This window comes from Ixodes scapularis, unplaced genomic scaffold, assembly GCF_016920785.2.
Source record: "Ixodes scapularis isolate PalLabHiFi unplaced genomic scaffold, ASM1692078v2 PGA_scaffold2__306_contigs__length_199485367, whole genome shotgun sequence".
NCBI classification, from domain to species: domain Eukaryota; kingdom Metazoa; phylum Arthropoda; class Arachnida; order Ixodida; family Ixodidae; genus Ixodes; species Ixodes scapularis.
The window spans coordinates 48,901,405-48,914,191 of NW_024609857.1; the positions used below are offsets into that span (position 1 = coordinate 48,901,405).

Here is a 12,787-nt window from a genome sequence, read left to right on the forward strand (position 1 = left end):
TAGCAAGTTGGCCCTGGTTTGTGGCGCACGTTCGTTTATTCTACACTTGAATATTGGCGTGACTAAAACCTCACACGCACAAAGTTTTCAGTCACCGAGAGTTAAACCTTATCACTCTAGCGACGCTAAAACGGCTTAAATTAGTCGTGTCACAAATCTAGAGCTCACGACCACCGCTAGGGTCTCTTTCGAGGCCTGTGGTTGGCCCCGAGATGCTCGCCTATTCAAACCAATGTATGGCCAAACTCTCTCAATAAACGGCTCTGCGCTACTCCAGAGCCGTTTATCGAGAGAGTTTGGCCATACATTGGTTTGAATAGGCGAGCATCTCTGGGCCAACCACAGGCCGCGAAACAGCCCCTAGCGGTGGTCGTGAACTCTAAATTTGTGACACGACTAATTCAAGCCGTTTTAGCGTCGCTAGAGTTAAAAGGTGTAACTCTCAGTGACTGAAAACTTTGTGCGTGCGAGGTTTTCGTCACGCCAATATTCAAGTGTAGAATAAACGAACGTGCGCCACAAACCAGGGCCAACTTGCTACAAACCGCGTCTCAGCTGAGACGGTGAAAGAAAGCACTGCCAAAGCCAGCGCCGGGACTCCGCGTCTCCAGACGCTCGCGCGCCCAACCCTTTGCACTGTTTTCTTTCCGCCAGTCACTGGACGCTGTTCTAACAAGCCAACATCAGCAGTGCAGACAAAGGCAAGGGCAGGATCGCGTGGCTTTGGAAAGTGGCTCCTATGCACGAGTTCTTGTGCAAACAAAAGCGTTTTGCTGAGCTAGGTTCACGCGCCTGTACCTTTGTCTTCACTGCCGACATTTGTAAGATGGAGCAGAGAGGCCGAGATTGAACGCCTCTATTTCACGCTTTGAATGTCGTTTGCAATATAGTGACGTCGCGGTCTCCTGATAGGTCGACCAGGTCGACGCTGTGTCACAAATCTAGTTTACGCTCTAAGCGCGGGGGGAATAATCGGCGCTGGCGGCGGCCTTTGCTCCGCCTATTGGCCAGACTCTCCCAATACACGGCTCTGCGCTACTCTGCTCCGAAGGAGCTATATAGTGCTCTAGTCGCGGGTAGAGCACTATAGGAGCTATATAGTGCTCTAGTCGCGGGCACGGTCGCTGGTGTCCGTGGTGTGCGTTGTTGTGGCTTGTTTCGTATTCCAGCTAAAGAAAACACTGCCCGTACAGCATCGTCGAACGTCAGCCGTCTCTAGAAAATCCCAATCTTTTCCGCGATCTGAGGCGTGCGAACGTAACTGCGGAATTACACAAAGAGCTCATCGCCCCTGCTTGTTACCGGCCAACGTTACGTTACTGGTTATTACCGGCATGTTGCCGTTTCGAATGTCTGGAACATTTCGAGCACCTCTGATTCGGCACCCGGGCAGGTACACCTGCTGTCGATGTCAGCCGAAAAATGCGGGCTGTCGTGCCCTGGCGCAAGGAAGGACAGCGCAACAGGTGCTCTTCAGGCAAAAGTCAACGGCGGGGGCGGTGTCTTCGACGCAAGTTCTTTTCGTTTCCTTTCTTTTACATTGTCGTTGTACGCAGCTGACAGTACGGAACAGCTTACATAACCTGCCAACCCATAACAGGCACACGCTATTCTAAAGTAAGCTGGATCCAAAGAATATTAGAACCTAAAATTTTTATTTTGAAATACCTAAAGCTATACACAAATTAAAAAAGAAAAGTACTGTTTAAAAAGAAAGGTTGTTTGGGGAAAGATACATGGAATCAATGTTTACCTACCATGTCACACAAGTCTTCTATACTGTGTCTGACCATATTTTCATATCATTTTTGTTATGAACATTACATGGTCTTGGTTCCAACCCGTCGTTTGTCTTCAAGTGGCAAACGATTTTGCTGTCACATGATGAATGTTTGAGGGTTGTTTGTACTGAGTTTGTACGAGTCCTATGCAGAGGTGGATACAGTTGTTTTCGGAAGGGGTGGGGCAGCATGCCAGGTGTTTAAGAAAACACCTTCCCTCCCCCCTTTTCACTGCCCTAAAATTTTAGACATGCAAAATTCAAGAGGAGGGTTCAGGACATCCGGACTTCCCCTCCCCCTCTGAATCCACCACTGGCCCTATATAAGCTTCACTACCATGTCACCGGCCAATCACCACCTAGCTGGCTTTACGGGCACCTATGCGTGGTCAGTACTGCCTTCCACGGGGCAATCAGTAACTTTGGTGCAAGCATAAGTTACCACATGCCGTAATATCCTGAGATCCCCCCCTCCCCCCCCCTTCCCCTAAAAGATAAGACGCCCCTATTTTTGACCTAATTTGCTATTTATTCCTAAACACCGAAAACTTCTAGTAATTGTAGTGTTCGTATCAATGATGGCCTCGGCACGAATGCAGCTAGTTAGCTATGACAATATAAGCAAACATTGCTCAGTGGGAACTACAATCGTTTGATTTATTGCCCCTTGTCGCATGAACAGAGACACAAGATTGAAAAATAGCATTTTTTCAACTTTTCTCGATTGTACACCGAAACTTAGCCCACTCCTTATTTTCACTCTTGCTGTCGATTTTTGGCGGGCTATCTCTTGATATTACGGTAGTCCATCATAGTGAAGTCACAATGTGGTCAGCAGCAGCTAGATAAGGTGTCGGGAGCTCCTTGCACAAGTGGAGAAACGCATGAATGTGATTCCTCAAGGGGAACAGAAAGTGATGATCAGAACGTAGCCTGACCCAAAGAGGAACAAAGCACATTGTGTCCTCTGAAAAAAATCTGCGTCAACGAAGTCCTGCGAGTCAGCTGGCACCAATGTCTGACGTATCTGATGTATTGGCAGTTATTGAGCATGTAAAAGCGAGCCTCACATCTGAAAGGTAACACATTTCTCACATGATTCACTCTGGGGGTTCCCTAATTGCTCCAATCGAAGATTTTGCACACATGATTTATTGAAAGAGATTGTAAAGCGAAAGCTGACAGTTGAGAACGGGATAATCCTTCTCTCCTGCGAGCAATAATCTTGTCAAAATGAGACCCTGTTTCCTAGCTCTTTATTGGCTGCAGTGTTGTTTTTTTCTTCTTGTTTTGCTGCTTTTGAGACTCGCATCTTTGTCTTTTACCTACTACCAGAGGTCGGCATTTTAGGTCGCCCTCACTCACCCTCACCCTCACAGCCACACTCACCCTCACCCTCACAGCTGCACTCACCTTCAGTCCCTCACTCTCCCTCACCCTCACAGTCACACTCACCTTCAGCCCTTCACTCACCCTCACTGAACCTCACGCCCCTCACCGCCCTCACGCCCCTCACTCACTCATGGCCCTCACGCCACTCACCACCCTCACGCCACTCACCGCCCTCACCGCCCTCACGGCCCTAATGCACTCATAGCCCTCACCGCCCTCACGGCCCTAATGCACTCATAGCCCTCACCGCCCTCACGGCCCTCACGGCACTCACGGCCCTCACGCCACTCACCGCCCTCACCGCCCTCACGGCCCTCACGCCACTCACCGCCCTCACGCCACTCACCGCCCTCACGCCACTCACCGCCCTCACGCCACTCACGCACTCATGGCCCTCACGCCACTCAGGCCAGCTTCAGATGGGGCAATTTCGCCCAGAAACTTTACGTCGCAACACCAGCAACACGCGCCGCCCACGATCACACGCAGCAACCAATTGCTGCAATTTGCCATCGTCATCATAAAATTTTATTTTTCTTGCACTATTTAGACACAATTACGCGTTATAAACGTGTTTTTATGCATTTAAATCTCGTTAAGAATACTAATGCACCTTTCTGAAACAGTTTATTTCCAAAAAAACGATTGATTTCAAACGAGAACCAAGTCTTTCGGTGTTATCATCACCAGCACGAGGTATCACGTAAAAATTTTGCGTCCCTGATTAGATGCAGCCGCTTCAAACGTATTGGAATTGCTCCGAGTTGCTTGATTATTTCGAGCTGGACCGATCTCAGCAATTCGTGTCGATCTAAAGAAAGCTTGAGAACAACCCGCCATTAACACCAAAATTGCTGAGAAAGATGCTCGATCTGAAAAGGGCCTCACGCACTCACCGCCCTCACGGCCCTCACACCACCTCATGCACTCACCGCCCTCACTGCCCTCACGCACTCATGGCTTTCACACCCCTCACGCACTCACCGCCCTCACACCACTTACGCACTCATGGCCCTCACGCCACTCACCGCCCTTACGCCCCTCACGCACTCATGGCCCTCATACCTCTTACCGCCCTCACCGCCCTCATGGCCCTCATGGCCCTCATGGCCCTCACGACCCTCACCGCCCTCACCGCCCTCACCGCCCTCACCGCCCTCACCGCCCTCACAGTCCTCACCGTCCTCACCGCCCTCACGGCCCTCACGGCCCTCACTCACCCTCACACTCATGAATTTTCCTGGTTCAGAAACTCACTCACCCTCACCTTACCTGTGAAGATGAGGGTGAGTGAGGGTGAGTGAGGGCCCTCATGAGTGAGGTTTGCCGAGGTATGCCTACTACTAGCCAGAAAAAGCAGATCATCCAGTGCCTAGCAGTAATACCTTTTTCCTACAATTAGCAAAACTGTCCAGTAAAAAAAAGATATTGGTAGTGGTAGTGGAGAAGGTAAAGGAATCCAAACCTATGAACATGCTTGTTGCAAAAATCAGCGTTTGCAAACAGAAAGTGGTGCCCATTGTACTTGATGAATGTAAGGTGTTCATTTCGAGTACTAGTAAGAAATGGAGAAGAAAAATTATTTCACGGTCCCCCAACCGACAGGTTACCATGCGAACCAGGCATCACTTGCCGAAGCCACGAATTTATTGCAAATTTACGATTCCTAGCCGCCTCGGCAGTTTCAACGCAAAGCATAGGCCTATGGATTTCCACATGTTGGGTTTGAATCCCGTATAAAGTGCCAGCAATCTGACAAAGGCTCGTTGCAAAGAAGGCACCGTGCAACCGAGATTTCAGTCACACAACAAAAGAGCCCCGTGTGATCTAAATTACTCCTCAGTCCTCCGCCAGGGCATGCCAAAAGCCCTCCGTCGGCTCGGCACGTGAAACCCCTGGATTCGATTGATTGAACCCACGATTCCTGCAGGGGACCGGACGTCAACTCCCCGCAGTATCAGTTCCTGCAGCAGAGCGTAGTCCCGACAATGCACTTCCAGAAGAGCCTACCTCGCCTGCCCATCCCAAACCTGGAGAAGACGTGCGAACGGTATCTGAGCGCGCTGGAGCCCCTGGTGAGCGTGGGTGAGCTGCAGTCCTCCCGACGGCTAGTGCAAGAGTTCAAGGACAAGGACGGCCCGGGTGAGCTGGAGCAGGCAATAGAAACATTTAAGTTGACGTAGTTATAGTCACTGACTGAGTGAGAGCAGCAGGGTCTCCTTTGGACACCTCCAACACGCTCTCGTTAACTTTGCTGCATGCAAAAGCAACGGTGCATGCTCGCAGCTCGCGAGACACTGAACCGTTATCGAAGGTGTGCAGCTCACGCCGGAGGCAGGGCAACTAAAACTCTTCCATGCCGCTCTTGTCTTGCCAGCGACTATAGCAGCCACTCTGATAACTAGAGGCTTCATTAGTTACAGTGGAACTTTTCGGTAGCCTGGCTGCATTACATGGCTGCATTTGCTGTTATAATCCTCGACTCGGTTTGATTACAGATACCTCTTAAAATCGTCACGACAAATAGAAGCTTGATTAAAAATATTTTAAAATTTAAGTGAAAGTACTTTAATCGTGCGCATGTAGACGATTGTAATCAAGGCAACAGGCCGCCGCCGTGCTTCTGCTCGTGCGGGCACGCCTGTTCAATTGCAAGCTTGTCAAAGCTATGCGCCCACTGCACATGCTTCCATGCATGGGGCACTGGTCAAGGCTTTACGCTTGCAATTGTCTATATTGTGCTGACAAATACGCAGAACCGATTACAAGTATTTAGGTTATTGGGATTAGTTAAAACTTGACTAGCTATATGCTTTCGGAGTTACGGTGAAATTTCGGTAACATGTGGCTGTAACCTGGGCTGCGTTTCAGATCTTACCCAATCTTACTCAAGTGGATCCAAGTTCATCCAGTAGGTCACATCACACAATTACCTGGGCAGAGCAATGCTGGGCCGGTGTAGTTCTTTTATAACGTCAATACCTTTCACTCTGGAGCAAGATTGAGTGAGTTCTGGAACACTACTTTCATATGATTTTTTAAATATAGCTTTCAGCGATTCACTGTAATAAAACCCATGTTTTACCAATTTTATTGATTTTTTAGAGCGTAGCTCTTAGGCGCCCCTTTCCGGCTTGAGCAGCGTAACCGCATGGTGTGTTATGGGAAATGTCCCATAATGGACCGCGCGAGGGCCACGTGACCTCGGGAGGGTCACGTGACCCCCACACGGTGCATTATGGGAAATGTCCTATAATTCACCGCGCAAGGGTCACGTGACCTCGGGCGAATCACGTGACCCCCGTGCGGTGCATTATGGGAAATGTCCCATAATGCACCGCGCGAGGGCCACGTGACCTCGGGACGGTTACATGGCCCCCACACGCTGCATTATGGGAAATGTCCCATAATGCACTGCGCGAGGGCCGTATAACTAGGGTCACGTGACCTCGGGATGGTCACATGACCCCCGCGTGGTGCATTATGAGAAATGTCCCATAATGCACTGCACAAGGGTCACGTGACTCCTGCATGGTCACGTGACCCCCCTTCCCCCTGAGGTTGTGACCCCCTCCACTCGCATGACCTTTGGCCATGCAGGGGAGGAGGGAATAGGGTTATACCCTCCCCTCCGTACCCTTCCCTTCTCCTCCTCAAGAGCTACGCTCTAATTCGGCGTTACAGGGAGTTGTACACAGCTTTCATTTTTTTTATTAATGAAGATGAGCCTTTGGTTACCCCTCAAGTATTCATAGTTCTGTATTATAACCACAACTCACTCTGAGCAAGAATAAGGGGCAAACATAAGCAGCCAGTTGTTGGCTATAAAGTTTCGGATATAAAAAGAACAGATTTTGAGCTTTCAATATTTATCCACGATAGAGAGGCTTCTGTAGGTCGTGTTTACTGGCCAAAGGCTAGGTGTGCATGCCTCGTCAAAGGGCCCTTTAATGTCGTATTTCTTTTTTCCCTATAGAGCTGGACAAGCTCCTCAGGGCAAGGGACAAGGCAAACAAGCACACCAGCTACATCTCTGGTGAGCAGTGCTGCCTTTTTTCGCCAAGGTGCGGGCGTGAGACGCTCGGTGTTTGGACAGGTCCCTGGTTTGACATGTACCTGAGTTCTCGCAAGCCCCTACCCCTCAACTTCAACCCATTCCTGGCGCTCAAGGATGACCCGCGGCCAGAATACAACCAGCAGGTGAGTCTTCCAGCGGTCGGCTGGGCCTTTTAATCTTTTAAAGGGATACAACAAAGAAATTTCGGCACTTATTTCTAGGTTTATACGTGTTCAAGGGATCAGTATTACATCAGACACTCCAATCTCTTGTTGAGAAAGACACGAAAAGGAATTTTAAAATGAATTATACGATTATCAAGGGGCCCCTTGTGGATGTTGCCAAAGCCTCTTTTGTAATGCCTGTCTAGGAACCTAGGCAGGTAGTGAAGATGCCTGTATCACCTAGAACTATACATGCCTTAAACCTGACATCATCGCGCCAGCTCTTTTTCCACCGCAAGAGAAGAGGGGAAGGAAGAACTCACACGCCGGGGCACGCCGGGGCGGGGACGCGATTGCAGAGTGTCCGAACAGGCCGCGCAAGCAAAGCGACGGAGGCCGCGGTGGCTGGATTGGATTGGCCGCACTTCCCAACAGGCATGCCGCAGCTTGTTTTGCGGTCAGTTGGAGAGAAAGAAAGTCGACATTTCATTCCTTTTTTGTGTAGAAGTTAATAAACCGAGACGAAAACGGATGCCTGTTCGGCATTCAGTGAACGTTGAAGGTTTAATGTAAAGACCCGTTCACACTCTTGCGACCTCTTAAACCTGGGTTCCTTAAAACTTCTTAAACCAGAGAACACACTGGCGTCACCTATTGGGAAGCAGTGGAAACTCGGCGGTCCGGCATATCTTTTTTTATTTCTCGCGCATTATCCTTTCTTTCTTGGCTCGAAAAACTTTTGTCAATGTTATAAACAAGCCTTTCTATGGGTATTACGCACATTTGACCTCGGAAATTCCGCAAAAGCTTCGCTCTTGTGAAATGCAGTTCCAGGGTCACCGCATAGATGGCGCCACAATGCCAGTGTGTTCCCTCATTCTAAAAACATTTAAGAAGTTTTAAGAGATCTCGTTTCTCTCAGTCGTACTCGGTCGCGAGAGTGTGAACGGGCCTTAAAAGTTATCTGGCAGAAGGAAAAAGGTAATTTCATGGTCCCTTTAACCGAAAAAGGTCAGTTTGTAGGTTCGGCGTTTTAAATTTAAACCGAAAAAGGTCACCGATAAAAGTATGTCTAATCCGTTTTCTAAAATTCGGTTGTAACCGAAAAAGGTCACTTTTTTAAGGCCGCGTCGAAGTGGGTGGGGGAGGGGGGGGGGGGGGACAGAGAGAGAGGGTTTTGCAAGGTTGCCCTCTTCCAAGGTTCAACATGCAACAATGGAGGTCTTGAATTGGCCTTCAAGGGACATCTGTGTCCTTTGTGATAGAGCTTAGAGTGTCAAGTCAAAAATAAAAATCCCGGCCCTAAAAAAAAAACAGATGTGGGCTAGTATAAGGAAGGTTTTTGCTTCATGACATTGAGGAAAGCCGTTAGTACATTTCTTAACACCCTTTCTCAATCTTCCTTGTGGTTAAAAACATAAATACAATAGATTTTCTTTTTGCCCATTCCGCTGGTCCTTGTACGGTCATCCCCTCAGACGGTCACGTCGTCAGAATGGGAAGGAAAAAAAAGTGTGCTAAAGATTATGCCCGCGAATTCCGCAATTTTGAAGTGTGTCCTGACGGAAGTTGTAGCGAAGACCACATATGTACAGGGTGTCACAAGAAAAAATTTACACATTCTTTTTTTTTATTGCAAAAATAAACAAGGCATCACCGAACGCTCATTCTCCGCCCGAAGGTAGCGCTAGAGGTCAGAACCAGATGCCAAAGTTTCAGCCTGATCCGAGAACTTATTTAAAAGTTATAAGTCATTTTCTCAAAATTTCAATGGGAAAATGGAGTCCATTTTTGCCCGTTTTCGGTTTCTGGTGCCATAAAGCCCCATGTATTTGAAAACTCCATCGGCCGTTATTTTCCCATTGAAATTTTCAGAAAATCACTTATAACTTTTGAATAAGGTATCGGATCGGGCTGAAACTTTGGCATCTGGTTGTGACCTCTAGCGCTACCTTTGGGTGGAGAATGAGCTTTCGGCGATGCCTAGTTTATTTTTGCGGTAATAAAAACCGTGTAAATTTTTTTTGTAACACTCTGTATACACAAACTCAACTCTGTGACGTCACGGCGCGGTGGTGGCGCGTCGGTCGCACTTCCGGTCTGTGGCTGTGCGCAGAAGTCCCCATGCCAGACGTGTATTCCTGCGTCGTTTTGAAAGGAACCAGACAAAAACTTGCCTTCTCGTCAAAACGCTGCGACTGGGGCCGTACCAAAAGTATCGAGAAAAGTTTGAAGGTCAGTTTTCACGAGCTCGGTTCGTCCGAGGATCTGGATATGTGCCGTCAAAAGGGAAAGCAGACGCCGTCGGACAATGATTGCTTGGGTGGGAAGCACTTTGGGTTGAATTCACGGATACTTGTGGTCATCAGATTTATTTGTTTTGTTCCAACATGAACGCCTGAAAACCGTCAAGTTGTGCGGACCACCTGCGGACTATGTTCAGTGCGTCTTTAAGTTCAAATGGCCGCCTGATCGTTCGAACTGTCGTCTGCTCTTTCAAACGTTTCTGCTTGTCGTCTGCTCTCTTAGACGACGCCGGCCTGTAGACCAAATCTTGGCCTGGTACTTGCGATAAGAAGTAAGTGCAGGCCTCAAAAGACTTAAATTCGAAGGTTGGTGAGCAAGTTCGATGTAAGCAGTAGATATAAAAAGATGTTGATCATTGTTGCCAGTGACCATCACCGACTTGTTATTCCTAATTCATTTGGTCCGATTCTGCTTGCAATTTTCAGTATCGACGTCGACTATCTTAGCTACGGTTCACGCTTTTGCTGCCCGAGCGGCGTCGCGACTGAAAATTGCGAGCGAAATCGCATCATGCGAATCAGGCTTTAGCGTACATACTGCGGCGTCCGCGCGGAATGAATCGCCACATGTCACATTATTCACGCGAAGTTTTGCGGTGTAACGAGCCTCGGTAATTTCGCTGATGGCGCTCAAGTAGTCAGATGTCGCCAGGAAGACGTAGAATCAACAATTCCAACGCGGAAAAGGGCAGGGGAACTCACACCGACGCCGACAACATCGCATTCCGATGGTTTGTTTATGGGCGACGGCGAGCTTCTTGCCCACACTCCCATCGCGCAAGCGCGGCGCCGGTGGCGTACGCTAGGGGCACTCCGGCTTGTTTGTAAACATGAGTTGGTGTATATGGGTCTTTATTCTTTGAGTGATCACAAATATGATATCACAGCTACAAGGATCATCTGATCCGGTGTCCGACGGTGTTTCTTTCATATTCACGGAAAAAAACGGTAAACTTTTTTGGGAATAAATATAGATGAAAAAAAAAAAATTAAATTTTTAAATAAACACCGAAAAAAGTATGTTGAATTTCGAAAAAATAAAAATCGAAAATGCAGAACTCTACTTATAATTAAATTCCGTGTTTTCAATTTTTTTCTTTTCTTTCTTTTTTTCAGATTGCGGGTGTTTTTTGAGAGTTTTCAGTTTTAGAGCACAGCTTTCGGGTGCCCGTTTCCGGCTTGAGTGGCGTCGGGGTAACCGCTCGTTGCATTATGGGACGCTTCCCATAATAACATCACACATGACGTCACATGTGGTGTTACGAGGCTCACTAGGGTCACGAGTGGCATCACGAAGGTCACTCACGAAGGTCAGAATGAAGGCCACGACCTTCACGGGGCCTTCACGAGTGACGTTTCGAGGGAGGGAGGGGAAGCAGGGCGTACCCTCCTTTCTGTACCCTCCCCTCCTCCTCCTCAAGAGCTGTGCTCTAATTTGACATTACAAAGAGTTGTAAATGTCTTTCATTTTTTCCTGCAGAGTCAGTGTTTTTTGTGTAAATTTATTCAGAAAACGCCAAATCTTTATAAAAAGAAAATAAATAAATAAACACCCCCTCAAAAAAATTAACGCAGAAAACACGGAACCCTACTTATAGTCAATGGCAAGGGAGTGCACAACACCACTGCAAGTAGTCATTTATCGGTGCTCTTTGTGTGCCCTTTCTCTTCCCGATGTTTTTATTAATTTTAAAGTTGTTTGCCTGTGACGAATTGAAGCGAGTTCTCTGATGCAAGCGACTGGTTCGAATGCCCAGGTGGTGCGAGCAAGCAACATGGTGGTGTCGTCGCTACGTTTCCTGCGCTCGCTTCGGTCTAACCAGCTGGAACCCGTGGTCTTCCACCTCAACCCCGACAAGAGCGACACTGCCTTTTACCGACGAACTATGAGGTGACAGATGCGACCTCTGGAACTGAAATTACCAAACAGAGCGGTAAAAGTTTCCCTTGAAAAAGTATTTAAGTTACGGTCATTTGAGCTGAAATGCAGCCACATTTTTATAGGTCTTTTTTCAAAAGTCAACCAATTCACCCTCTTTGTAGCCAAACCTGATGGTGGCTCTAATGGTGGTGTTAAACAGCTTCCCTATACACTCCGTGCGACGCGACTGGCGCGCCGCCGCGCAGCCGGTACTGAAGGTAGGCAGCGAGAACCCCCGAGAAAACAAAACCGAAACCACGCCGCGTACGTTGGTACGCATTGAAGTCGGAGTGGTGCGGTTGCGCTGGGTTTACAGCATGAAGTGCTGCCTGTGCTACGTCATTAAGTGCTTCAATAGTTTTGCGTCGTATCTCGTGGAGACAAAGTTTCACAGTTTTTCACCTCGCCGATGTTTTGTAGGACAGCGACAACGATGGAGCCGTGCCGTACGACGTGAGAAATTTGGTCTCCCGATCATGTCTGCCACTGTGTCGGCACGGCTGACATATTCTACACTGCCGCTTTGCGCTCTGCGTTTGTTTTCGTACCAGTAACGCCTACATGTATGGCACGCAATCTGTACTTCATGAAGAAAGATTCGAAAGGTAAAAAAAGTGACAAATATAAATCTAAAGAAAACAACAATGAAACTCGGAATCACTGGAGAATGGACGTTTGAGTATGGAAGTTTATGTGGTGTGCTTTCTTTCTTGACCAGCCTCCTTTTGGATGTGGAAACGCTGACACCCCGAGTTCTGTAGACAAAATTTTTTTTCTCGGCTTCTTTTTTCTCCACTGGTCCCTTCCTACCTGTAAAGTGTGCACCTCCCACGATGAGTGGTATTATCTGACAGCCTTTGACGGTCAAAGCCAGTTCCCATTTAGTTTCGCCGCCCAAACTAAATTTCCACCTGGTTTCGCTATGCCAACTCTTTTTGTTATAATAAGTGTTGTGCCAAGTGACGGTCATGTCAAAGTACCTGTGCGCCGAAAATCAGCACCTCGCACAACAGGTTATTACACAACAGCTGACCGCAAAAGCCCTTGGCGGCCAAACCGTGTGTTGGCCGACAACTTTATTTTCTCGGCTTTGGAACCACCTTTCGTAAAGTTGTTTCAATTGGAAGTACAGTCCACTAGTCCCTTCGTACCTTTAAAGTCTCCACC

General features: G+C 48.1%; 1 protein-coding gene across 1 annotated transcript in view; it reads left to right on the forward strand.

The window, feature by feature from the left end:
• Nucleotides 1-1,043: 1,043 nt before the first annotated feature.
• The window catches only part of LOC120850543 (carnitine O-palmitoyltransferase 2, mitochondrial), a 31,235-nt gene continuing 19,491 nt past the window's right edge, over nucleotides 1,044-12,787 (forward strand). Inside the window, exons 1-5 of the mRNA XM_040223064.2 lie at nucleotides 1,044-1,510; nucleotides 5,103-5,314; nucleotides 7,149-7,208; nucleotides 7,269-7,372; nucleotides 11,457-11,590. Of these exons, the coding sequence (XP_040078998.1) occupies nucleotides 1,335-1,510; nucleotides 5,103-5,314; nucleotides 7,149-7,208; nucleotides 7,269-7,372; nucleotides 11,457-11,590 (686 nt within the window). The 5' untranslated portion in view covers nucleotides 1,044-1,334. The remainder of the gene's footprint in view (nucleotides 1,511-5,102; nucleotides 5,315-7,148; nucleotides 7,209-7,268; nucleotides 7,373-11,456; nucleotides 11,591-12,787) is intronic.